The 26,333-nt window shown below is 49.6% G+C and overlaps 2 protein-coding genes across 2 annotated transcripts in view; one reads left to right on the top strand and one right to left on the bottom strand.

The window, feature by feature from the left end:
* Positions 1–450: 450 nt before the first annotated feature.
* On the bottom strand, positions 451–26,217 carry TTC19 (tetratricopeptide repeat domain 19). Its single transcript, XM_060259023.1, has 10 exons — positions 26,040–26,217; positions 20,852–20,961; positions 18,497–18,607; positions 15,426–15,464; positions 13,832–13,888; positions 12,185–12,246; positions 10,003–10,097; positions 8,181–8,335; positions 4,978–5,140; positions 451–921 (listed from the first exon to the last, which is right to left on the bottom strand). Exons 1-10 carry the CDS (start codon positions 26,215–26,217, stop codon positions 743–745), a joined length of 1,149 nt encoding a protein of 382 aa, XP_060115006.1. The 3' UTR covers positions 451–742.
* The window catches only part of ZSWIM7 (zinc finger SWIM-type containing 7), a 31,673-nt gene continuing 31,403 nt past the window's right edge, over positions 26,064–26,333 (top strand). Inside the window, exon 1 of the mRNA XM_060259021.1 lies at positions 26,064–26,311. The gene's annotated coding sequence lies outside the window, so the exon portion shown is untranslated. The remainder of the gene's footprint in view (positions 26,312–26,333) is intronic.

The raw sequence follows: 26,333 nt of genomic DNA, 5'->3' as shown, positions 1-26,333 counted from the left end.
CCCTTCTAGAAGCAGCAGTGGAGGGAAGGAGGCTTGTTTCAATCTACATGCTTTGAAGGTGAGAAGGGAAGAGCAGACGCTCTTAAGTTGTGGGCCCTCAGTCCCGGCGGCAGGGGGGAGGGGGTTGCTGAGTGCCCTCCACCCTTAGAAATCCTCACTACCGGCCTGCCTGGGCCTGAGACCCACATATGAAGCTGCCTTATACTGAATCAGACACTCGGTCCATCAAAGTCAGTATTGTCTTCTCAGACTGGCAGCGGCTCTCCAGGGTCTCAAGCGGAGGTTTTTCACACCTATTTGCCTGGACCCTTTTTTGGAGATGCCGGGGATTGAACCTGGGATCTTCTGCTTCCCAAGCAGATGCTCTACCACTGAGCCACGGTCCCTCCCCACGTCTGCCACTGTTTTTCTGAACACTCAAAGGAGGGGAAAAAAGTTAACACAGTTAGCTAAGACTCCCCGACTCTAGCGGTCAGGCTCAGACTTTTATTTGGTACTGGATCTAAACTATTGCCTCGCTTTCAAATGCAAGCAATTTGAAGGCCCTCCCCATTCGCTTCCGCTTGAGTATTGCTCAAACGTGGTCCAACCTTCCACCGTTCTACCCACGAAATACCTCCTCCGCCTTGGGAAGCACTGGAGCCTGAAGAGTTTTTTCTGTGCTGCTGAGCTGTTGTCATGCAAAACGAAATCAACACCGCCGTTACCCGACGCGCACGTGCTGCGTGGGGTGAAGCCACCTTCAGTCTTTTTCTCCTTCGTTTCCCTCCTTTGCCGGCTTTTTTGCCGATTTCGCCTGCTTCTGCCTCCTGGCGAGTCCGGCTAATTCCTTCTGAATATATTGAACGACGGCACCGTCTCCGGCTTCCTCTGCCTGCTTCAAGGCTTCTTTGTAGACTTGTCTGGCCTGGGAAAAGTCTCCTGTGCTCCGAATGAGACAGAAGAGTTGGTGTTAGTCCTGGGCCAAGATGCCTCCAGGCAGAGAAAACAAGCAGGCTCCCAGCACCAAGAGCAGAGAGGGGGCGCCAGTGAGCGAACTGCCCTCTTACAAGCTTCTCGCCATTTGCTTAGAACACGGGTGGCCAAACTTGCTTAATGTAAGAATGACATAGAATAAATGTCAGATGTTTGAGAGCCACAAAACATGAACATCAGATGTCTGAGAGCTGGAAGGAAGGAAGGCAGGCAGGAGGGAAAACAGACGGGGAAGGAGAGGTGGAAAGAAAGCAACTTAAACTTTAAATGCATTCTCCAAGCCTCTGGGTGGCTTGGCTTGGAGAAGTTATTTAAAGAAACTTAAAGAGATAAATGCCTTCTCCAGGCCAGCCGAAAGGGCAGTGGGGACTTCGAGAGCTGCACAGTATGTTTGAAAGAGCCACATGTGGCTCCCGAGCCATAGTTTGGCCACCCCTGGCTTAGAATCTTGATCTAATATGGTGAAAATAAAGGGTTAAGTTGAGTTCAGACTGGAAGGGGAATGAGTTCCCTGTCTTGACAGTGCTCTGCAACTAAATCCCTGCAAGGAGAAAACAAGCATATCAAGAAAAAGGCTAAACTGGTATCTCTCTCCCTGATGTGCCAGTTCTTTTCTTGCAGGAAATTTATCATGTAGGGGACCATCCTAACCTCTCAGACTTCCTAACCTCTCAGACCTCATTCCATGGCAAGTGCAGACCAGGCTTCCTTCTGCTACTGTTAGGACAGAGGAGGGAGGAGCTCAACTTCAGCCAAAGTCACTGGTTGGACTCCCTTTTCGCACAGCAAGGGACATCCTGCAAGGACTAACAGAATCAGGGGCTCAAGCCTGGTTGGTGGGGAGAAGAACGAGATGGATATACTTAAGAGCCAATCTGGTGCAGTGGTTAAGTTTGTGGACTTTTATCTGGGAGAACCGGGTTTGATTCCCCCCTCCTCCACTTGCAGCTGCTGGAATGGCCTTGGGTCAGCCATAGCTCTCGCAGAGCTGTCCTTGAAAGGGCAACTTCTATGTGGGGGAGGAAGGTAAAGGAGATTGTGATAAAGGAGATTCTGAGCCACTCTGAGATTCTGAGTGGAGGGTGGGATATAATATATCTTCTTAACTCTGGCCAGAGAATCCCCGTTTATGATGTATCAGAAACACCAGAAAGGCCTTTGACTCGGGAGTCGTCTGGAGCCTAGGAAGTCTTCCTTCCCAGCAGAACCAGAGAAATGACGCTCAGGCCTTGGATGAAGCACCGAGCAGTGGATTAATTGGGTTTGCTCAGGCAGAAGAGAACCTGCAAGAGAACGGCTCCCCCCATTCTGACTATGGGGCTTTCGCGTCTGCTCTTGTTGGATATCACTTGGGCGCTGCGAGGTTATCCCCACCTCCCTGAGGACACTGGCAGTGCGCAGATTAGCTGCATCGGCAGAGAAGAAGAGTTGGTTTTATACCCTGCCCATTCACTACCCAAATGTTAGGTGCCCCCCCAAAAAAGAAAACCACACAGGAGAATTGACTGACAGACCCAAAGCAGCAGAGGCTTTGGGGAGGGATGGTGGCTCAGTGGTAGAGCATCTGCTTGGGAAGCAGAAGGTCCCAGGTTCAATCCTCGGCATCTCCAACTCAAAAGGGTCCAAGCAAATAGGTGTGAAAAACCTCCGCTTGAGACCCTGGAGAGCTGCTGCCAGTCTGAGAAGACAATACTGACTTCGATGGACCTAGGGTCTGATTCAGTATAAGGCAGCTTCATATGGCTATGAAGGCTGCACGAAACTCAGCAAAGAGGGAGGTGGGAGAGGGGCAGGACACCTGCTGAACACCTGGCCGGTGCTACCAAGAATCAGAAAGGTGAGCTGGGGCTACCTTGGCAGCTCCAGAAAAGTCAGATGTTTCGAGGACCATCTTTTGCCTGCGGAGGAAGGGTGTCCCACGCCCCGAGGAATTCTGGCTGGTGAGGCGTAAGAGCATAAGAGAAGCCGTAGCGGATCAAGCCAATAGCCCATCCAGCCCAACACCCTGCGTCACCCATTAGCCTCCATCGGGAGGTCCGCCAGCGGGGCCAGAAGTCCAGCAGCCCTTCCATTGTTGCCCGCCCCCCCCCCCGCAAGCACTAAGAATACAGAGCATCGCTGCCCCAGATGGAGTGTCCCATCTAGACCAGGGGGTGGCCAAACCTGTTTAACGTAAGAGCCACACAGAATAAATGCCAGATGTTTTAAGAGCTGCAAGACAGGAAGGAAGGAAGACTGGGGGGGAGGTGGAAAGAAAACAACTTTAAATGCATTCTCCAAGCCAGCCAACAGGCTGGTGGGGGCTTCAAGAGCCGCAAAACGTGTATGAAAGAGCCACATGCGGCTCCTGAGCCACAGTTTAGCCACCCCTGTTCTAGACCTTGTGGCTAATAGTCACTGATGGATCTCTGCTCCACGTTTCCCTCCTTGCTTCTATGTTACGAGACCTATGAAGGATTTGTCTTGCCATTTCTCAGTCATATTTTGGGTTGGCTGCCGTATGTGTCCAATGCAGGGTGGGGGAGCGATCCCTCTTCTTTCTTTGCATAGAATGCCTCCAGGGAAAGAAAGCAAAGCTGCAAACCTCAGCACCTCCCTCGCTGTCCCCGCTTGGCCCGGTCTTGCTCAGACTCCCCTTCCTTTCTGGTTTTTTTGGCTGTAACTGAAATCTCTTCTGCACACCATGAACATATGAAGCTGCCTTGTACTGAATCAGACCCTCGGTCCATCAATGTCTACACAGACTGGCAGTGGTTCTCCAGGGTCTCAAGCTGAGGTTTTTCATGCCTACTTGCTGAGATCCTTTTGAGTTGGAGATGCCGGGGATTGAACCTGGGACCTTCTACTTACCAAGCAGACGCTCTACCACTGAGCCACCGTCCCTCCCCTATGATTTAGCCGAGGGCCAAGTAGACCTACTGCCTGATCCTTTTGGCTGGAGAAGCCAGGATTCAACATGGAACCTTCTGCATGCCCGGCCCATGCTCTTCCACTTATGCACGCTCATAAAGCTTGCTTATACTGAATCAGACCCTCGGTCCATCCAAGTCAACATTGTCTATTCAGACTCAGGGCTGGCTCTCCCACTATGCAAACTAGGCGGTTGCCTAGGGCGCTGGGAGGATGGGGACGCCAAATTGGGCTCCCCACCCCCCTCCCGGTGCCCCAGGCAAGCACTTAGTTTGCCTGCCTCCCCCGCCATCCCTGCCCCTTTATTCCCCTCCATTTCCTTCGCCTCCCCCCCTCGGCTCTGCGCCCCCTCCCCACGCCTCCCCCCCCCCCCCGTGCCTCCTTCTCCCTCCTTTAGGACCCTTTCCCACTCCATGCCAATTTCAACGCTGGAACAGGCTCTAGCACTGCGTTCCGGCTCTCTAAAGCCACCCCTCCTCGGCCGAAGACACGAAACGTGGCTCAAACCACGCCGCGGGGCCAGGGTGCACTCACCGTCCCTCGGGAAGAGCGTCCTGAAAGGGTGACCCCCACTGCCACTGACTCCTTCCCTCCCCACTTCCTGGATGGGAGAGTCATTGGCAACGGAGGTTGCCCTTTCAGGATGCTCTTCCTGAGGGACGGTGAGCGTGCCCCAGCCCCGTGACACAGTTTTAGCCGTGTTTTGAGTGTTCGGCCGGAGAGGGGGAGCTTTAGAGTCGGAACATGGCGTTAGAGCGTTGAAATTGGCATAGAGGGGGAAAGGGTCCAAAGGGAGGGGAGAGGCGCAGGGGCGCTTGGGGGACGTCAGGCAGCTAGTCTGACTAGGGCACCATGGGGCGTCGGGTCGCCCCTGTTCAGACTGGCAGCGGCTCTCCGAGGTCTCAGGCTGAGATATTTCACATCACCTAAGACTTCTTGGTCCTTTTGACTGGAAATGCTGGGGACTGAACCTGGGACTTTTCTGCATCCTGAGCAGACGTTTCCTCACAGCGCCCTTGCCCCTCCCCAAAGCCACCAAATGAAATGTTGGGCTCTCACCCTTCCCCCAGTCTTCCCCCTCGGGGTCTTTACCTTTGTGCGTCAGGATCCCAGCCAGGTTATTCAACATGACGTAAGCTTCTGGGTGTTCCGTCTGTTGAGCCAGATCTGACGCTCTCCTCACACGAGCGTAGGCATCCTCATATCGTCCTTGAGCATCTATAGCGGTTGCTAAGTCGTTCATCAAGACCACCGTCTGTGCTGGGAAAGAGTTCGGAACCCAGAAGTGTTGGACTGGGAGCTTCCTTGTGGAGCAGGCACCAATGGTCTAGCTCATCCAGCATCCTGTCCCACACAGTGGCCAACCAGTTCCTCTGGAGGGCCAACAATAGGGCACAGAGGCCGAGGCCTTCGTAAGAACATCAGAAGAGCCCTGCTGCGTCTAGTCCAGCATCCTCTCTCACACAGTGACCAACCAGTTCCCCTGGAGGGCCAACAACAGGGCAGAGAGGCTGAGGCCTTCCTAAGAACATAAGAAGAGCCCTGCTGGATCAGACCAATGGTCCATCTAGTCCAGCATCCTGTCTCACACAGTGACCAACCAGTTCCTCTGGAGGGCCAACAATATGGCACAGAGGCCGAGGCCTTCGTAAGAACATCAGAAGAGCCCTGCTGCATCTAGTCCAGCATCCTCTCTTACACAGTGACCAACCAGTTCCTCTGGAGGGCCAACAACAGGGCAGAGAGGCTGAGGCCTTCATAAGGACATAAGAAGAGCCCTGCTGGATCAGACCAATGGTCCATCTAGTCCAGCCTCCTGTCTCACACAGTGGCCAAGCGGTTCCTCTGGAGGGCCAACAACAGGGTAGAGAGGCCGAGGCCTTCATAAGAAGAGCCCTGCTGGATCAGGCCAGTGGTCCATCTGTGGCCAACCAGCTCCTCCAGAGGGCCAACCACAGGGCATAGAGCCAGAGGTTTTCCCCTGATGTTTCCTCCTGGCTCTGGAATTCAGAGGTTTACATGAGGACTCTGGGGTTCTTAAAAGTAATAGGCCACTGTTGAAATTTCCTGCCAATGAATTCTACCTGAAGCCCACTCTTTCCAATGCAGACTTTCACCCTGCAAATGGCTCATTTCTTAAAAGAAGACCGCAGATTTATACCCCGCCCTTCTCTCTAAATCACAGTCTCAGAGTGGCTTACAATCTCCTTTATCTTCTTCCCCCACAACAGACACCCTGTGAGGTAGGTGGGGCTGAGAGAGCTCTCCCAGAAGCTGCCCTTTCAAGGACAACTCCTGCAATAGCTATAGCTGAACCAAGGCCATTCCAGAGGAGTGGGGAATCAAACCCGATTCTCCCAAATAAGAGGCCATGCACTTAACCACTGGTGTGATCCAGCAGGGCTCTTCATATGTTCTTAGGAAGGCCTCAGCCTCTCTGCCCTGTTGTTGGCCCTCCAGAGGAACTGGTTGGTCACTGAGTGAGAGAGGATGCTGGACTAGACGCAGCAGGGCTCTTCTGATGTTCTTACAAACTACACCAAACTGGAGTATCACAGGAAGGAAACCAGCAAGAGCTTAACAACCACACACCATCCGCATCAGACATTCAAGACCTCCCTGCACCCTCGGACTTCAAGAACCCTCTGAAGATGGGCAAGCACAGGCCAATTCTAGTTCAACTACTTGCAAATTTGTTCGTTACATGGTCCAAAATATACAGGAAATGTGGTGGTCATGGGTAGCTCACTGGGGGAGGGGAAGGGCTGATTTTAGAACAGATAACAAGAAGTACTTCTTCACCTAAAGGGTACTTAACGTGTGGAATTAACTCTCATGGGAAATGGTTGCAGCTACAAGCATAGAAGGCTTCAAGAGGGGACTGCATAAACATACCAATCAGAGTAGGATTAGCCACAAGGTATTTAGATGGGACACTATCTCTGGGGCAGTGGTGCTCTGTATTCTTGGTGCTGGGGGAGGGGGGCAACAGTGGGAGAACTTCAGGTGTTCTGGCCCCACTGGTGGACCTCCTGATGGCAACTGGGTTTTGGCCAATGGGTGACACAGAGTATTGGACTGAATGGGCCATTGACCTGATCCAACATGGTTTTTCTTATGTTCTTATGTCTGGGATAGCGATGCTCTGAATTCTTGGTGCTTGAGCGGCAACAGTGGGAGGGCCTCTGGTGTTCTGGCCCTAATGGTGGACCTCCTGATGGCACCTGGGTTTTTTGGCCACTGTGTGACACAGTGTTGGACTGGATGGGCCACTGGCCTGATCCAACATGGTTTCATAATGTTCTTGTTTGGAAGGTCCCTCAGAGCAGGGGTCCCTAACATTTCAAGGACAACTCTGCGAGAGCTGTGGCTCACCCAAGGCCATTCCAGCAGCTGTAAGCGGAGGAAGATGATGATGATATTGGATTTATATCCCGCCCTCCACTCCAAATCTCAAGAGTATCAGAGCGGCTTACAATCTCCTATATCTTCTCGCCCCACACCAGACACCCTGTGAGGTGCGTGGGGCTGAAAGGGCTCTCACAGCAGCTGCCCTTTCAAGAATAACCACTGTGAGAGCTATGGCTGACCCAAGGCCATTCCAGCAGGTGCAAATGGAGGAGTGGGGAATCAAACCCAGTTCTCCCAGATAAGAGTCCGCGCACTTAACTACTATAGCAGACTGGCTCCCAGAGGTGAGCCATTCCTTCTGGCACGATCTCTCCTTTGCCAAACCCTCCAGTGGCCAAAATGGTGCCACTTCAACAGAGTCAGGTGCCTCACACTGTCTGCAGCACAGACAAAAAAAGGTCAAGGTAGTCCCCTGTGCAAGCACCAGTCGTTTCCGACTCTGGGGTGACGTTGCTTTCACGGCAGACTTTTTATGGGGTGGTTTGCCATTGCCTTCCCCAGTCATCTGCACTTTCCCCCCAGCAAGCTGGGGACTCATTTGACTGACCTCGGAAGGATGGAAGGCTGAGTCAACCTGGAGCCGGCTACCTGAAAACCCAGCTTCCGCTGGGATCGAACTCAGGTTGTGAGCAGAGGGCTCCGACTGCAGTACTGCCGCTTTACCACTCTGCGCAAGCATGTCACAAATGGTTTTCTTTTCAAAACAAAACCAAGCGTCTAGTCCTCAGGACTGCCAACGGTAATCAAAAAATTGTGCACCCTTGGCTGGCTTTTCATAGCTCTCTGCACAAGTTCCTTGTCCTCACCCAGAGCTAGCAGAAAGGGCGGGGAATGCATGTTTCCAGAAGCATGGAAAATCTTTTCTCTCGCCCTCCAGCCCTCACCTGAGGATGAGTCTCCCCTTGAACCTCCATGGAGATCTGCAACGCCTGCTCATACATTCTCTCCGCCGCAGCGGCGTGCTTGTGCGCCAGCAGGTAGCGGGCGTAGGAGTCCAGGCTCATGCCAAGGAGGAGACGGGTATCGGTTCGCTCTTCCTCTGCGGAGAACAAGAGGGTGCTGGTGGGAAGAATGCCACGGTCACCTCTAAAACCGCTTTCCCGGGCCCCTGTGACTTCTCAGACCGATCAGCACCCTGAAGGGGAAAAAAGCGGTGCTGCTAGGGCCCCTGTGACTTCTCAGACCGATCAGCACCCTGAAGGGGAAAAAAGCGGTGCTTGCGCAGGAACGTGGAAGAGCACCTGCTTGGCATGCAGAGTCCCAGGTTCAACCCCTGGCATCTCCAGCTGAAAGGATCAGGTAGGAAAGACCTCCAAGTGAGACCTCGGAGAGACACTGCCAGTCAGAACAGACAGAACTGACCTTGATGTAGGGTTGCAGAGCCCCTCGTTGCTCTGGTTGGGGGGGATCTGGGAGCCATTCTGGGACACCCCCAACGTGATGGTGTTGCCTGGAAATGACATCATCACGTTGGGGACTTCATGCAGCGACACTTTTTTTTTTTGTCAAAGCTCTATGGTAAAACCAGCTTCAAACCAGAGAGCAGGGGTGGCCAAACTGTGGTTCTTGAAGCCATCACCCCATCAACTAGCTTGGAGAAGACATTTGTCTCTTTAAATCAGGGGTGGGGAACCTCTGTCCCGAGGGCCGTATGCAGCCCTCAAGGTCACTTGGTGTGGCCCTCGGGGATTGCTGGGCCAAACCGAGCCATGTGGCAGCCTCGTGGGGCCCAGCCACGCTGTGCAGCAGCCTCCCCAGGGCCAGGCAGGGATCACAGCGCCCAGATGTACTGTGCGGCAGCCTCCCTGGGGCCTGGCTGGCCGGCCAGAATTGCTGCAGGGCCTGAAAAAGTTATTGTCACAGTTCAGTTTGCACTTGATTATCCCAGATAGTGCAGCCTAATATGCTAATATTAGAGGATGTGGTCTAATATGCTACTGAGTTCCTGCTGGGCTTTTTCTACAAAAAACCCCTGGACCTATGCATTTGCCTAGGGCGGCAGGCCGGGTGTGTGTGCCAGATTAGGCTCTCCCCACATGACTTCAAAAAGAAAAACAATTGTTTGCATTAATTTTGCTGGCCTGAATCATTCTCCCTTGGCGGAGCACTGTTTTTTAAGTTGGTAATTTTTTATGGCCCGCAAATGATGGTATAAATAAATATGGCCCGCAAATGATGGTATAAATAAATGATGGTATAAACCCCTGCTTTAAATCATTTCTCCAAGCCATGCCAGCCAGTAGCCTGGAGTATGCTTTCTGAGTTAAAGTTGCTTTCTTTCCACCTCTCCCTCCCTTCACCACTTATCCTTCCTTCCTTCCTTCTGGCTCTCAAACACCTGACATTTATTCTATGTGGCTCTTACGTTAAGCACGTTTGGCCACCCCCCCTGCCATACAGTTTTGCCCTCAAACCAGAGTGTCACTGTGCATCGTCCCTGATGTAATGACATCACTTCCTGGTGATGTTATTATGTTGAGGATGTTGCCCCATGTCATCGCTGTTTGGGGGCGGGGTATTCTCTGCCAGCCAGCCGTCAGGAGAAGCCCCGGAAAATTGAGGGAATCCCAGCCAGGACCTGGAGACAGGCAATGCTACCTTGACGGACCAAGGGTCTCATTCAGCATAAGGCAGTTCACACGTCAAGAAGCCTTGCTGCGTCAGTTAGATAAACTCCACCCCCCACCCCTCCCCACATCCCTCTACCTGATAAAGCATCGGCGGTCATGTCCTTCTGCTTAGCAATTTTCTCTTTCAGGGTCAGGATACAGAAATGATAGCCGGCCAGCGCCAACTGTTCTCTAGACAAGAAGGGGAAACCCCATCAAAAGATGCCAAGGAGGTTCACTGCATTTGCCAACCATGTTTTACTTTTTTCAAAAGCACTACTGATCCTGTTTTGTGTGACGGGGACAAGTTTGCAACACGGATCTACCAGCGGGAGAGTGGGATACTTTTGGGGATGCCTCCATACCCAGGATTGCAGCAGCAGGAGATACTGGAAACCTCAGCTTGGATGTTTAAGATCCAATTTTAAATGGGTTGCAATTGTTTTATATTACTGGCTTTATTGCTTTTATGTGTACCTTTTGTTGTACGTTGCCTAGAGCATGGCATTGGCCGGGATTAGGCGATTCATAAATTTAATAAATAACAACAACAACAATAAAACAAATGCTTGTGGCTGTGAAAAATATGCTTGTGAGTGACCAGGCCATGCCTGCTGAGATTGTAGAAGGCAGAAAAGAGACTGAATTACATTTCCAACTGTAGAAGGGAGTGCCCTGGTACAGTCCCCAGCCACTTCCCCCACACAGCAAGAGTTGATGGAATTATGCAAAATCAGGGATTCCCAATTTGTCCTGGAAGTCCACGTGCCTTGCACAGAGAAGTCAATAACTAGTTTCTTTCTTCAGCTTTCGGCATGGCCAAGGGGGAAGCTGCACACTTCTAGGGCAGTGTTCCCTCCAAGAAGAAGATGATGATATTGGATTTATATCCCGCCCTCCACTCCGAAGAGTCTCAGAGTGGCTCACAATCTCCTTTGCCTTCCTCCCCCACAACATGCACCCTGTGAGGTGGGTGGGGCTGGAGAGGGCTCTCACAGCAGCTGCCCTTTCAAGGACAACCTCTGCCAGAGCCATGGCTGACCCAAGGCCATTCCAGCAGCTGCAAGTGGAGGAGTGGGGAATCAAACCCGGTTCTCTCAGATAAGAGTCCACACTTAACCACTACACCAAATGGGCTCTCTTGGAGGAGAGCCCCTGGTTTGGAGGCCCTCCCCCCCCCCACTTAAGGGTTATCAGAAAGAAGAAGAAGATGAAGAAGATATTGGATTTATATCCCGCCCTCCACTCCGAAGAGTCTCAGAGCGGCTCACAATCTCCTTTACCTTCCTCCCCCACAACAGACACCCTGTGAGGTGGGTGGGGCTGAGAGGGCTCTCACAGCAGCTGCCCTTTCAAGGACGACCTCTGCCAGAGCTATGGCTGACCCAAGGCCATGCTAGCAGGTACAAGTGGAGGAGTGGGGAATCAAACCCGGTTCTCCCAGAAAAGAGTCTGCACACTTAACCACTACACCAAACTGGCTCTCCACACTTAAATCCCAGATAAGAGTCTGCACACTTAACCACTACACCAAACTGGCTCTCTTTAAGCTGAGTCAGTGTGAGCTAGATCACAAATTTGTAGCCTCTAGCTCACACATTTTTGTCTTAGCTCAGGAAGGATGGCCCCAGAGCACACTAATTTATATAGTAGCTCACCACTTTAATGCCACAACATAGAACTTTTGCTCACAAGACTCTGCAGCCTAGAGGGAACATTGATCTAGGGACCCCCCCCCTTGGAAGCCCCCACACCCCAAAGCAGTGGAAAGGGGAACCACTGGCATCCAGATCTGGCTTAGGACTTGACTGAACCTTGACTCCTCCCGGAGCCACCCATCAGCATTTCAACAGAGACAGGATAACAGATGCATGCAAGCAGACTTCCCAAGTAGGGCACAAAGGGGAGCAGGGGGAGAGAGAGAGCATTCCAAAACACGCAATGGGTGACCTCAAAGTTTTACTGCAAAGGAACTTCAAGAACAGAATGGAGAGGGACAATTGCTGAAACTCGGTTTCAGTACCTTGCCACTGGATTATTCATACCCCTTGCACTCTCAGCCACTACCTTTCAGCTATATGTAGCTCTGCGCACTGTGCCCCATTCCATCGTCTGATGAAGTGTGCTTCTAGCACATGAAAGCTGACATTCTGAATAAAACTGTGTTGGTCTTAAAGGTGCTACTGGACTCCAGCTTTGTTTTACTGCTTCAGACCAACACGGCTTCCCACCTGGATCTATCCAAAAGGGAGAGAAAGCAAGAGAGAGAGAGAACTTACAGATTCTGTGCAGCGTAGATGCTGGCCAGCTTGAGGGACATCTCGATGATGGCGTTGTCATCCTGCAGCGCAAGGGCAGAGAGCAGGTTGCAGAAAAGGAGGCCGCGCAGTTTTCATTATACAAGTTACAGAATTCCCTTTTTCTGGGTGCAGAATATTGACTGGGGAGGGTGGGGGGACTTTGCAGCACCCGCAGAGTTCTAGCCTTATCTGGCAGCGTTCCTTCCTTCAGACCGACTAAGTTTTAAGCCCTCTGAGCTACAACACCCCCACCCTTCATTTCTGTTCTGAAGACAGCTGCTAATACTGCAGGCCTCTCTTTCCTTGTGATGCAGCCCAGTGGGGAGATTTGCTGCTGTGGGAGGCAAGGGGAGTGGGGCCCCCTGCTGCTCTGAAAGGGGGATGTGCGAGGGCTGTTTCCTTACCAGGCGGAATTTATTAATGTCGAAAGGCGCAACTAGGTTTTATGTCAGAGACGGTTAGCTATAGTTCTTAAAGCTTACCCTCGTGAAGACTGCAAACATCTTACTTCGTAACACGAGAGCTATGATTTTCATTATATTATCTATTTGCCAAAAGTAATAGCAAATGTGCAATAATGGCGAAAACTATGCAGTACTGAGCATGCAGCAATGGGGAAACTAATCATTTATTTGAGAAACAGGTTAGTTATGAAATCTGAAACATAAAACAATTATAAATGTATCCGAAAAGAAGTAATTTTTATTGTACCTTATGGACAGTGTCCCAAAAACTCTTTTAATGTAACAAAGGGGGTGTTGGGGAAATATACATATCACTTATGATATATAACCACTTTTCTTTTTCTGTAATTTCTTTATATTACCTGTTTGCTTTTCTTTCCATCTACCCATCTATCTATCTATTATCTATGTTTTTCTATCTAGCTGCCTACCTACTGACTGATTTAAAGGAAAGGGGGGGGAAAGCTAGATTTGATGCAATAGCAGATACTGTGTAAGTTTTCAAGATTTCCTCCCTGCCAGGATCTAGCAAACCTGTGGGCGACAGTGGCTCATAGCCCCCAGTTCACACATAGACGGTCCCAAGCTCTTCGCCTCTTCTTCAAGTATCTCAGGAAGGCCTCTCTCTGTCTGAGACCATGCTGCCACTCAGAGCAAGCCTTAGTAGTGCAGAAGAAGAAGACTGCAGATTTATACCCCGCCCTTCTCTCTGAATCAGAGACTCAAGAGCGGCTTACAATCTGCTTTATCTCCTTCCCCCACAACAGGCACCCTGTGAGGTGGGTAGAGCTGACAGAAGCTGCCCTTTCAAGGACAACCTCTGCCAGAGCTATGGCTGACCCAAGGCCATTCCAGCAGCTGCAAGTGGAGGAGTGGGGAATCAAACCCGGTTCTCCCAGATGAGAGTCCGCGCACTTAACCACTACACCAAACTGGCTCTGCAGAAGGGTCTGACATGGCATAATGCAGTTCCCAGGTTTCATCTGAAAGCTTCCATAAATAGTGCTTCTTTTCCCATTTCCAGATAGCCAGGCAATTTGTCACTGCTTCCAACATTAGCTGATTTTTAAATTCAGAACTCTAGGAACGCTGGCCCAGCTTTGCTGACACTGGGAAAGAGCCCTAGAAAGTGTGGGGGGGGGGCGGTATTTGAGAATCTTACTTGTTCCATGTTTCCAGCCAGAAGGAAGTTCATGGCTGCCTTGAAGAGTTTTTCTGCCTGAAATGAAAAATGGATAACTGTCAATGGAGAGGGCAAAGTGGAGGAGAGGGATGGACGTGAGCTGTGGCTTAGTAATATCTGCTTGGAATGCAGAAAGTCCCAGATTGTATCCCCCGCAGCATAAGAACATAAAAGAAGCCATGTTGGATCAGCCAATGGCCCATGCAGTCCAACACTCTGTGTCACTCAGTGGCCAAAAAACCCCAGGTGCCATCAGGAGGTCCATAAGAACATAAGAAGCCATGTTGGATCAGGCAAGTGGCCCATCCAGTCCAACACTCTGTGTCACTCAGTGGCCAAAAAAACCCAGGTGCCATCAGGAGGTCCATAAGAACATAAGAGAAGCCATGTTGGATCAGGCAAGTGGCCCATCCAGTCCAACACTCTGTGTCACTCAGTGGCCAAAAAAACCCAGGTGCCATCAGGAGGTCCATAAGAACATAAGAGAAGCCATGTTGGATCAGGCAAGTGGCCCATCCAGTCCAACACTCTGTGTCACACAGTGGCCAAAAAAACCCAGGCGCCATCAGGAGGTCCATAAGAACATAAGAGAAGCCATGTTGGATCAGGCAAGTAGCCCATCCAGTCCAACACTCTGTGTCACACAGTGGCCAAAAAAACCAGGTGCCATCAGGAGGTCCATAAGAACATAAGAGAAGCCATGTTGGATCAGGCAAGTGGCCCATCCAGTCCAACACTCTGTGTCACACAGTGGCCAAAAAAACCAGGTGCCATCAGGAGGTCCATAAGAACATAAGAGAAGCCATGTTGGATCAGGCAAGTAGCCCATCCAGTCCAACACTCTGTGTCACACAGTGGCCAAAAAAACCCAGGTGCCATCAGGAGGTCCATAAGAACATAAGAGAAGCCATGTTGGATCAGGCAAGTGGCCCATCCAGTCCAACACTCTGTGTCACACAGTGGCCAAAAAAAACCAGGCGCCATCAGGAGGTCCATAAGAACATAAGAGAAGCCATGTTGGATCAGGCCTATATATATATGTGTATGTGTATATATATATACACACACACACACACACATACTGTGGCTAATAGCTACTGATGGACCTCTGCTCCAATCCCCTCTTAAAGCTGGCTATGCTTGTAGCCGCCACCACCTCCAGTGGCAGCCTCTCCAGTTAAAAGGACCAGGAGGTGATGTGAAAGCCTAAGACCCTGGAGATCCGCTACCGGTCTGAGCAGACAATACTGACTTTAAAGGACCCATGGTCTGATCCAGTAGAAGGCAGTAGAAGGTGGATGTCCTCCCAAAAAGGTATGGTTGCCAACCTCTAGGTGATACCTGGAAATATCCTGTTAATATCATTTATCTCCAGACGGCCAAGATCAATTCATCAGGAAAAAATGGCAGCTTTGGAGGACAATTATATCCTGCTGAGGTTCCTCCCCTTCCCAAACCCCGCTGTCCCCCGAGCTCCATTCCCAAAATCTCCAGGTATTTCCCAACCCAAACCTGGCAACCTCAGGCCTCCCCCTTAACATGCAATGGGAGTTATTTCCCAGCATTCACTTACCTGGTCCAGCTGTCCCCGCAGAAAGGCCAGGTTCGCCATCTGCAGTATAGCCAAAGAAGATTCAACTTAAGAGTAGATTTATACAAACAGTATAATTTTGTATGACAGCCTGTGTGGTATAGTGATTAGCAGCCCAAGCGCTAGGGGTTCTGCCACCCCATGCAGAACCCCGCGCCCCCCCCAACGTGACGCTGATCGTGCACAAGAATGACATCATCGCGATGGCGCACTCTGTGCAAGTGTTCTTTCTCAGCTCTGATCGTTCTGAGCTGAGAAAGAACACACAGCCCATCACCAATGTTCTCTCTAAGCTGCAGAGTCTTGTGAGCAAAAATTCTACTTTGTGAGCAACTGGCATTCAAGCAGTGAGCTCAACATTAGGAAGAACTTCCTGACCGTTAGAGCGGTTCCTCAGCGGAACAGGGTTCCTCGGGAGGTGGTGGGCTCTCCTTCCTTGGAGGTTTTGAAACAGAGGCTAGGTGGCCATCTGACAGCGATGAAGATCCTGTGGATTTGGGGGGGGGAGGTGTTTGTGGGTTTCCTGCATTGTGCAGGGGGTTGGACTAGATGACCCTTGGAGGTTCCTTCCAACTCTATGATTCTATACTGGCATTCAAGTGGTGAGTTCAACATTAGGAAGAACTTCCTGACCGTTAGAGCAATTCCTCAGCAGGACAGGCTTCCTCGGGAGGTGGTGGGCTCTCCTTCCTTGGAGCTCTTTAAACAGAGGCTAGATGGCTGCCTGACAGCAATTAAGATCCTGTGACTTTGGGGGGGAGGTGTTTGTGGGTTTCCTCTATTGTGCCGGGGGTTGGACTAGATGACCCTGGAGGTCCCTTCCAACTCTATGATTCTATACTGGCATTAAAATGGTAAGCTGCTGCATAAATTAGTTTGCTCTGGGACCATTTTTCCTGAGCTGAGGCAAAAACGTGTGAGCTGGAGGCTAAAAATCTGTGAGATAGCTCACGCTCACTCAGCTTAAAGGGAACGCTGCCCACCACCTGCTCAGCCTCTCCTGCTTCAGAGGGAGCTGGGCAGGGGTCACGTCCTTCTTCTTTCGCAGCAAGCGCTCGGGGCGAAGGAAGAAGGACACGGGCGGCCACTGCCCAGCCAGCTCCCTCTGAAGCAGAACGGGGCTGGGCAAGGGTGGGCTGAGCATGAAGAAAAAAACGATGTGGAGTATCAGGGTTGGCACAAGCGGGGACGGGGAGGGGACGAGCACCCTCGCGGCAAGGTGAGCACCCTAGACGGTTGCCTACTCCCACGCACTGGCCCTGGTGGTTAGAGTATTGAGACTGCAAATAGGCAGACACTAATAGGGTTACATTTAAAAATAATAATAATTTGCCTTGGAAGCACCGAAGGACAAAAGAGAGGAGGAGGAGGAGACGACTGGATTTATACCCTGCCCGTCACTCGGAGTCTCAGAGTGGCTTCCAATCTCCTTCCCTTCCTCTCTCCACAACGGACACCCTGAGAGGTAGGTGGGGCTGAGAGAGCTTTTCCGAGAACTGCTCTTGAGAAAACAGCTCTTAGAGAACTGTGGCTGGCCCAAGGTTACACCAGCAGCTCCATGTGAAGGAGTAGGGAATCAAACCCAGTGCTCCCAGATTAGAGTCCGTGCACTTAGCCACTGCACCAAACTGGCCCTCTTAAGCAGTATCCCCGATCCTCCACATTTCTCAATTAAGGGGAAAATGCTGTTCAAAGTCATTACAAAGATGATCTGACTCCATGGTAACAAGAGAAAGAATTTTTACTTACAAAAATAGAAGCACAGGTCACATGACAAATTCATGTAGATCCACATTTAACTTACTGTGAACATACTAACTTCTAAAAATTAACTTGCTACAGCTCCAGGCCCAGAGCAGAGAAAGAAGAAAAGAGGTCCCATATAAGATGAAAAACAGAAGGCAACCAATGGCCAAAGAGGCTCAACGTATCACCAATGAGAGAGTGGATTCCACTGCCCAGATTACCCGAGACAGAGATAATTCTCTTGATCCTTTCCCTCTCAGATCCACTTACATGCAGAGTTACAATATCCAACAGAAGCTGGGTTCAAATACTGGCTCCAGCCCTGAAACCCACTAAGTGAACTTAGACTAGTTGCCTTTTCTTGGCCTGACCTATTTCCCAGCACTGCTGTAAGGACAAAATGCAGGCAAGGAAATGGAAATTTTAGGCAGCTCTTTAGAGCCCCGATTCTTTCTCTTGAGGAGATAATGAAGGAAGGAGAGTTCTCCTGTACTACACTGGGAGCCCCCTAGAGGGAGGGGGAGATAAAAATGGAGATATATGACTTGATTCTCCTTTTATTTTTCCTGTCTAGGGTCAGCTTTGCTTAAAACACTGTACCTAAATCTTGATTTCAGGAAATGCTGACTACCCACATTCAAGAAGAACCTGAATAATCAATTTAATTCTAATGGCCTTTATAAGTGGCTACATTTCTTCCTCAGCTAGGGTTGCCAATTTCCAGGTGGTGGCTGGAGATCTCCTGAGATTATAACCATTGCCAATTTATCTATTAGGCACAGTGCCTAGAGCCCACAATACTTCTGGGGTCCATGAAAATGTTTTCATTCCTTTTAAAATCAAAGGGGGGGAAAAACTGAACTTTTAGGGTCGAAGAAAATGTTTTCATTTTTTCCCTCACATCAGAAAAACAAACAAACAAACAAACTTTAGGGCCCACAAAAATTAAATTTTGACCAAAACAGAAAAAATAAAGTGTTGCAGTATTTAAAGCTATCTCAAAAATAATTTTAATATTGATATTATTATGGTGGGAAGGGCTCACGAAGGCAAAAGTTCTCAGGGCCCACAAAAGTCGTAATGCAGCCCCGATTACAACTGATCTCCCGGAAACAGAGATCAAAATGGCCACTTTGGAAGGTGGATGATGGCATTTTACCCCACTGAAATCCTTCCCTCCCTCTCTAAACCCCGCCTCCTCAAGCTCCACCCCCCCCAAATCTCCAGGTATTTCCCAACCCAGAATCGGCAACCCTACCTCACTCCAATCCCATTGCTGCAAAGCACAGAGCTGTTCCCAGACAAACCGTGTCATACGTGTAGATGACGCCACTCCTGTTGTTGGACTGGTGAGAGAGTCGGGCCGCTTCATGCAGGAGCCGCTCAGCTTCCTCCAGCTCTCCTTTCATGATGCATAGCTGGAGGGGAGGGAGAGAAAACCACCCCCAAATCAATGAGCAGAAAGCTGGGAAGAAGACACTGCTCTGGCACTGTAGGGGTGTGTGAAGGTGCCGTAGGGCGAGGCACTGGAGACATGAGGCTGCCAACCTCTAGGTGGCAAACCCAGAACAAAGCTGTGAAAAAAATAACTAAGATAAACTTCAAGAATTTATAACATCATAAGGCAAAGTCACAGCCAATCACAAACGCAAATTATCACGACAGAAAACGTATGACACGTTCAAAAATTCATTCAGAAAGTTCACAAAGTGCATCGCTCTTTCTGCTTCCAAGGTAAATATGGTAGGTCTTCCTATTCACTTCTGTGTTAAAGATCTTTGTGGAAAATTTGAGACAGTACAAGCACTTTTTAAAAAGAACACAGGAGCAGATAGGAAGACCTATTTACCTTGGAATCAGAAAGAGCCATGCACTTTATGAACAATTTTTTTGAAAGTGGCATAAGAAATGTTCTGATATGATCATTCACTTTTGTGATAGGATGTGACTTTACCTTAAAGGTAAAGGTAGTCCTCTGTGCAAGCACCAGTCATTTTCAACTCTGGGGTGATGTTGCTTTCACAATGTTTTCATGGCAGACTTTTTTTACAGGGTGATTTGCCATCGCCTTCCTCAGTCATCTACACTTTCCCCCCAGCAAGCTGGGGACTCATTTGACCGACCTCGGAAGGATGGAAGACTGAGTCAACCTGGAGCCGGCTACCTGAACCAGCTTCCGCTGGGATCGAACTCAGATCGTGAGCAGAGGGCTCCATCTGCAGTACTGCAGCTTTACCACTCTGCGCCACGGGGCTCTTTATAATATTATGATATTACATGATATTATAAATCCTTGAAGTTTACCTAAGTTATTTTTCACAGCTTTGTTCAGGGTTTGATCTACTTCCGTGATTCTCTTTTGGTTGTAAACCTCCAGGTAGCACCTGGATATGTGCTGTTTCAGGTGGCCTCCAGATGACTGAGATCAGCTCCCTTGGAGAAAATGTTTGTTTGGAGGGTGGACTCCATGGCACTATACCCAGCTAAGGTCCCTCCCCTCCACAAACCTGGCCCTTTCTAGGCCGCACACCCCAAACTATCCAGGTGTTTCCCAACCCAGAGCTGGCAATCCTACAGAGGGATAGACAATATCCTGAGAAGGTGAACTCTAACAGGTTTTGGTATAAATGGTAATGGAAACAAACTTCACTGAAAAAACAATGCAACATATATAAAAGTAGTCCCCTGTGCAAGCACCAGTCGTTTCTGACTCTGGGGTGACATTGCATCACGTTTTCACGGCAGACTTTTTACGGGGTGGTTTGCCATTCCCCAGTCATCTACACTTTCCCCTCAGCAAGCTAGGTACTCATTTTACCAACCCTGGAAGGATAGAAGGCTGAGTCAACCTCGAGCCGGCTACCTGAACCCAGCTTCCGCCGGAATCGAACTCAGGTCATGAGCAGAGAGCTTGGACTGCAGTACTGCAGCTTTATTACTCTGTGCCACGGAGATTCTTATATAAGACAATACAATATCAATAATATAAATTCATCTTGTAATATTCAAACCCAATCATACATAAATCAGAATAGCCAAATTTCCAGGACTGTGTGTAAGCAACGACTCTTTAAATTCACGTGCGGCGAAGCTCTTAGCTGTAAACACATCCAACTTCAATATAAACACGGACTCTGAACCATTGTTTACCCAGAGTCCTGGAAATCTGGCTACCGTAATGTATATTATTGATATTGTACTGTCTTAATATAATATTGTCTTAGTATATAAATTGTACATGTTGCATTGTTTTTTCTGTGAAGTTTGTTTCCAATATCCTGAGGAGGAGGAGGAGAAGAAGGAGAAGAAGGCTTTAGATTTATACCTCGCCCTTCTCTCTGAATCAGAGACAGGCTTACAATCTCCTATATCTTCTCCCCCCACAACAGACACCATGGGTGGGGCTGAGAGAGCTCTGCCAGAAGCTGCCCTTTCAAGGACAGCTCTGCGAGAGCTATGGCTGACCCAAGGCCATTCCAGCAGCTGCAAGTGGAGGAGTGGGGAATCCAACCCGATTCTCCCAGATAAGAGTCCGCGCACTTAACCACGACACTAAACCACTACACCAGAAGGGCTTGTGGGGGATGGGTGCACAAACAGCCAAGCCCCAAATCCAGGGGCATTGTCCTTCTAAGACTCAACTATTCTTCCCACAGCCTCACCTTGGCTTTTTTCAGCAAAAAGATTATCTCCTCTTCTGCATCTTCTGGGAGGCCTTCCTTGGCATCCTTCTTTGTCTCCTCTTCAGCATCTTGGGAGAACAGAGAAGAAGCTGGGGAGAGAAGGCGGATATCAGTCCATCACATGGAGGATGCTCTCGGGAAAGCACGTAGGGTTGCCAGCCTCCAGGTGGGGATCAGGAATCTCCTGGAATTATACTTTATCTCAGGGCTTTATTGGTACAAAAAGCCCAGCAGGAACGCATTTGCATATTAGGCCACACCCCCTGATGTCACCGTTGTTTCACATGGGGCTTTTGTTCGAGCACACTCATTTCTGAACCACATTTTACTATGCAGAGAGGACGTCACCAGCTCTCCCCCATTATTTACAACCCAGAGGGCATGCAGCAAAAACATCTGGCCCTGGGATGTTTATGGCAGGGGTGGCCAACGGTAGCTCTCCAGATGTTTTTTGCCTACAACTCCCATCAGCCCCAGCTAACATGGCCAATGGCTGGGGCTGATGGGAGTTGTAGGCAAAAAACATCTGGAGAGCTACCGTTGGCCACCCCTGGTTTATGGTACAGGCTGGCAGTTGGTACCTCAAAGCGGCCCCCCCCCCACAGGTTTCACACAGACAACCCTTATCTGTCCACAAAGAAGTGTGAGAAGGTTTCTGATGTTTTCAATAGCCTAAGATGTCTTAGTAATAAAATAGCTAGTTGCTTAGTAACCTTTGAACCCGTGACTCAAGTATGCATCTGTAATGTAACCTTTGATGATCTCATATAGTACAGCTGTGTAACTGTTGGTACTCCATTACTCCCAAGGCTTATGTCCTTGGTAAAGCTCCTGAGTTTCTTACAATAAACATATATTTGGATTCAAAACAAAAGGACTCTGTTATTGGGAAACATCGGCGCTTGGCGGCTTTTTTGTAGAAAAAGCCCAGCAGGGATTCATTTGCATATTAGGCCACACCCCCGATGCCAAGCCAACCGGAGCTGCATTCCCGTGCGTTCCTGCTCAAAAAAAAAGGCCTGCTTTATCTCCAGACAACAGAGATCAGTTCCCCTGGAGTAAACCACTGCTTTGGAGGGTGGTTTCTATGGCATTATACTCATAGGTCTCTCCCGTCCCCGAACCTCACCCTCTTCAGACTTTACCCCCAAAATTGTGTTCTTTCCCAAACTGGAGTTGGCAGCCCTTGGCTGCATGCGTGCCAAGGATGCGGGGCTCCTCTGACACAACCCCAGGAATCAACACCAAGAGGAAATTTGAGCCGAGAGTTGCCAGCCTCCAGGTGGGTGGTAGGCAAAAGAAGCAATGCCTCTGTGTAAAACGTCCAAACAATATTATTAAAGAAATAACGACCAATAACAACCACTTGGAAAAGCACTTGGAAAATTACCTTGCATTCCTTAATAGTGCTTAACAAAGCATACACTTATAAAGGACAGAACAAAATATTACATTTAAATGGGAAGGGGAACAATCAGTTCCCTAAACCTAACAGTTCAACAGGTAAGTTGATTTTTCTTTCTTTTTTAGGTTGTCGGTCCGCTCCTCCCGTGCTGTAGATACTGAAAGGACGGACCTCAAGGATGCAAGGAGAATAGTGAATTGCAGTCCAAGAGATTCTTTGATGCACAGTGATATTTTAATCCTTATACAAGCTGAACAGGTTCTCCTGAGACTTTTGAACCTTGTTTTTACCTGAAGGGCTTTCCCGAAGCTATGAGATGGCAGTCAAAGCCGCAAAGAAAACATACTTTGCGGCTAAGATTGCGTCTGCAATTTCGCGCCCGGCCCAATTGTTCAATACAATTTGGACTCTTACAACGCTGCCACAAGGATCGGCTGTGAGGCTTTTGCGAATTTCTTCGCAGATAAGATCGTGTCGCTCCGCCGTGAACTCCCCGCCACATTGGAGACAGTATGCGAACCCGAGCCTCCGTGCCTGTCTTCAGATCGTGTTCTGGACTGTTTCAATGTTCTCAGCCTGGAGGAAGTTAGCAGGATCCTCTTCTCTGCACGCCCTACAACTTGTGACCTGGACCCTTGCCCCTCCTGGCTTATTAAAGCTTGCCAGAGGGAGCTCAGATATCCTGTACGGGATATCATGAATAGATCCCTGACGGAAGGGCATTTTCCAACACCTCTTAAAGAGGCGGTGGTCCGCCCTCTCCTGAAAAAATCAACGCTAGATCCAGCCGAATTGGCACACTATCGGCCAGTCTCAAATTTACCCTTTTTGGGTAAACTCATTGAGAGGGCAGTGGCATTGCAGTTACAGAGTTTTCTGGAGGATGCTACCATTCTCGATCCCCATCAGTCTGGCTTTTGCCCGGGTCACGGGACAGAGACAGTGCTGGTTGCTCTGGTGGATGACCTTCAGCGGCATCTGGACCGAGGCGGCTCGGCAGTACATAAGTTGTTAGACCTATCGGCAGCGTTGGATACGGTTGACCATCGGTTGCTGACTTGCCGTCTCGCCGACGCGGAGATTCAGGGGCTGGCCTTACAATGGCTTTCCTCTTTCCTCGATGGTCGGGGACAAAGGGTGGCGATTGGGGGTGAACTGTCCCAGAGGCACACGCTTGATTGCGGGGTGCCTCAGGGGGTGGTGCTTTCCCCGATGTTGTTCAACATCTACATGCGCCCCCTTGCCCAGATTGCCCGGAGGTATAGGTTGGATTGTCACCAATATGCTGATGACACCCAGCTCTACCTACTCATGGACGGCCAACCTGATTGTGTCCCAGAAAATTTGGACCTGGCGTTACAAGCCGTGGCTAGATGGCTCAGGCTGAGTAGATTGAAACTAAACCCAGCGAAGACAGAGGTCCTTTGCTTGGGTCGACGTGGTCCGGGAAGGGAAATTCCCCTACCAGCCTTTGACGGTGTGCCATTGACAATGGCACACAGGGTCAAGAGCTTGGGGGTACCATTGGAACCTGCCCTGACAATGGAGGCCCAAATAGCAGCCACTGCTAAGTTCGCATTCTTTCATCTTAGGCGGGCAAGGCAGCTGGCCCCTTTCCTGGAACATGACGATCTGGCAACAGTGATGCATGCAATGGTCATCTCAAGGTTGGACTACTATAATGCCCTCTACACGGAGCTGTCCCTGTGCCGAACCCAGAAGTTGCAGCTAGTGCAGAATGCCGCTGCCCAGCTGTTATTAGGGCTCCCCAGGTGGGAGCACGTTCAGCCAGGGCTCCGGGGACTGCACTGGCTGCCAGTAATATACCGGGTTCGGTACAAGGTGCTGGTTATTACCTTTAAAGCCCTATATGGCCTAGGACCTGCCTACCTTAGGGACCATCTCTCCCCACATGTTCCCCAGAGAGTTCTTCGATCTGGTTCTCAAAATCTACTAACAATCCCTGGGCCAAAGGAGGCCCATCTGAAGTCAACCAGGGACAGGGCCTTTTCGATCACAGCCTCTTGCTGGTGGAACCAGCTACCGGAAGAGGTGAGGGCCCTGCGGGACCTTGGGCAGTTTCACAGAGCCTGTAAGCCAATCCTCTTCTGGTTGGCATATAACTGACCAGTACCTGAAAAACCCCAAAGGAAGGTTGTAGGATAGCACATTGATATATTGTTTTCTTGTTTTAACTGCTGTAAACTATTTAATGTATTTTAATATTCATTAATCTTATTGTTAGAATTTTATGTTGTGAGCCGCCCTGAGCCGCCTCGGTGGGGAGGGTGGGATAAAAGTAGAATAAAATGAAAATGAAATGAAACTTCCTCAAAAGGTAACCAGGAGAGCCCATTCAGTTTGTATTTTCGAAGTGGTTGTTATTGGTAGTTATGGCACAGAACGGTAAAGCTGCAGTACTGCAGTCCAAGCTCTCTGCTCACAACCTGAGTTCGATTCCCGGCGGAAGCTGGGTTTAGATAGCCAGCTCAAGGTTGACTCAGCCTTCCATCCTTCCGAGGTTGGTAAAATGAGTATCCAGCTTGCTGGAGGGGGAAGTGGTAAAGGGGAAGGCAATGGCAAACCACCCCCGTAAACAGTCTGCCGTGAAAACGTGATGCGACATCACCCCAGAGTTGGAAACAACTGGCGCTTGCACAGGGGACTACCTTTACCTTTTTACCTTTGGACGTTTTATACAGAAATGTTGCTTCTTTTGCCTAACCCCTCCATCCGTGAGTCTCTAAGCTGCAAAATCTTGTGAACAAAAATTCTGCTTTGTGAGTTACTGACATTAAAGTTGTGAGCTACTGCATAAATTAGTGTGCTCTGGGGTCATCTTTCCTGAGCTAAGAGCTAAAAATCTGTGAGCTAGCTCACGCTGACTCAGCTTAGGGGAAACACTGCTCACAACCCTATTTGAGCTTCTGTCACTCTGGCTAAAGGCTGCATGTGGGCCTTATGTGTCTTTACAGTCAATCAATCAATCAACCTTTAATGGCATATAAAAACAGGTTAAGGAGAACAATGGGTTGAGAAACAGAGAATAGGTTAAAATACTGAACCTCAGGATTAGAGCACAATTACATAAGATCACAGTTAAATGAAACAACACGACTGTTCCTTGTCTTGACGAGTCTTTTTGGCCCAGTACAGGAATAAGGCAGTATTCACGGTTATGTCAGGAGTAACATCCTTCAAAAGAAACTGCACCTCTTTACAGTCATTAAAAATATTGAATGCTCTGGACTTGGAAGGGAGATAAGCACCAGTCAGGAAAAAAAATTCTCAACTTGAGGAATGTAAGTTGCTTATTTTTCAAAACAAGGTATAGGTTTCTCGCCTTTCTGTGTGCATAAAGAGGTTGCCAATAGGCCTGGAGAAAAATGTTCTGTCCCTTTAATAGAGGCTTAATATGTAGAAATGGACCGCTGAAACTTTTTAACATCTCTGGTAAAAAGCCTTTCATTTCCCCCCTAAATAGCTGACACCTCTAGTGCAGAATAGAGATTCAGGAACACAAGAACAAGTATAATTAATAAACTGAAACTATAATTTAGTGAAAAGAGAAAAATTGATACTTTTCCCACAAAAAATTGCATAAAATAACTTTTGATAGCTTTGACCTTCCTTTGCACCACTACACCTAGCTCCTGTCCTCAAGCAAATGCCCCGCCCACGTACCAAGCGCCGCCCCTTAGGTGAAAGCCACACCCCCACACGTGCTTTCAACCTCTACTTCCCGAAGTACCGCCCACTTGCCTGATAGCGCGAGGCCTAAGGCAATGGGCGTGGCTCCGCCATTCTGTCCTCCGCACGGCCGGGGCCTCAGCTTCGCTTGAAGGCGGCACCGGCAGAAGTCTCGCCCGGCGGCCGCTAGAAGCGGCGCGACTCCCAGCTTCGTTCGCGGCAACCGTCTTAGCAGAGCCCATAGCAACATGGCCCCTTTAAGGAAAGGCGGGTGACCTTGGTGACGGCATCCCCCATCACGTGACACGGAGGAAGCGGAACCGGAAGGCCTCTGGCAATAGCCCGTGAGTGTGTCATTTCCTCTCT

The sequence above is a fragment of the Heteronotia binoei genome, chromosome 18 (genome assembly GCF_032191835.1).
Source record: "Heteronotia binoei isolate CCM8104 ecotype False Entrance Well chromosome 18, APGP_CSIRO_Hbin_v1, whole genome shotgun sequence".
NCBI classification, from domain to species: Eukaryota; Metazoa; Chordata; class Lepidosauria; order Squamata; family Gekkonidae; genus Heteronotia; species Heteronotia binoei.
The sequence above is the reverse complement of the archived record's forward strand: the minus strand, read 5'-3'. Positions and strand labels throughout refer to the sequence as shown.

Coding starts and splice junctions, on each gene's coding strand:
- TTC19 (XM_060259023.1), bottom strand. CDS start 26,217: ATGTTGCTATGGGCTCTGCTAAGACGGTTGCCGCGAACGAAGCTGGGA. Junction 15,465..18,496: donor TCATCTACACGTATGACACG/GTTTGTCTGGGA, acceptor GCTATACTGCAG/ATGGCGAACCTGGCCTTTCT. Junction 13,889..15,425: donor TGCGGGGACAGCTGGACCAG/GTAAGTGAATGC, acceptor TTTTCATTTCAG/GCAGAAAAACTCTTCAAGGC.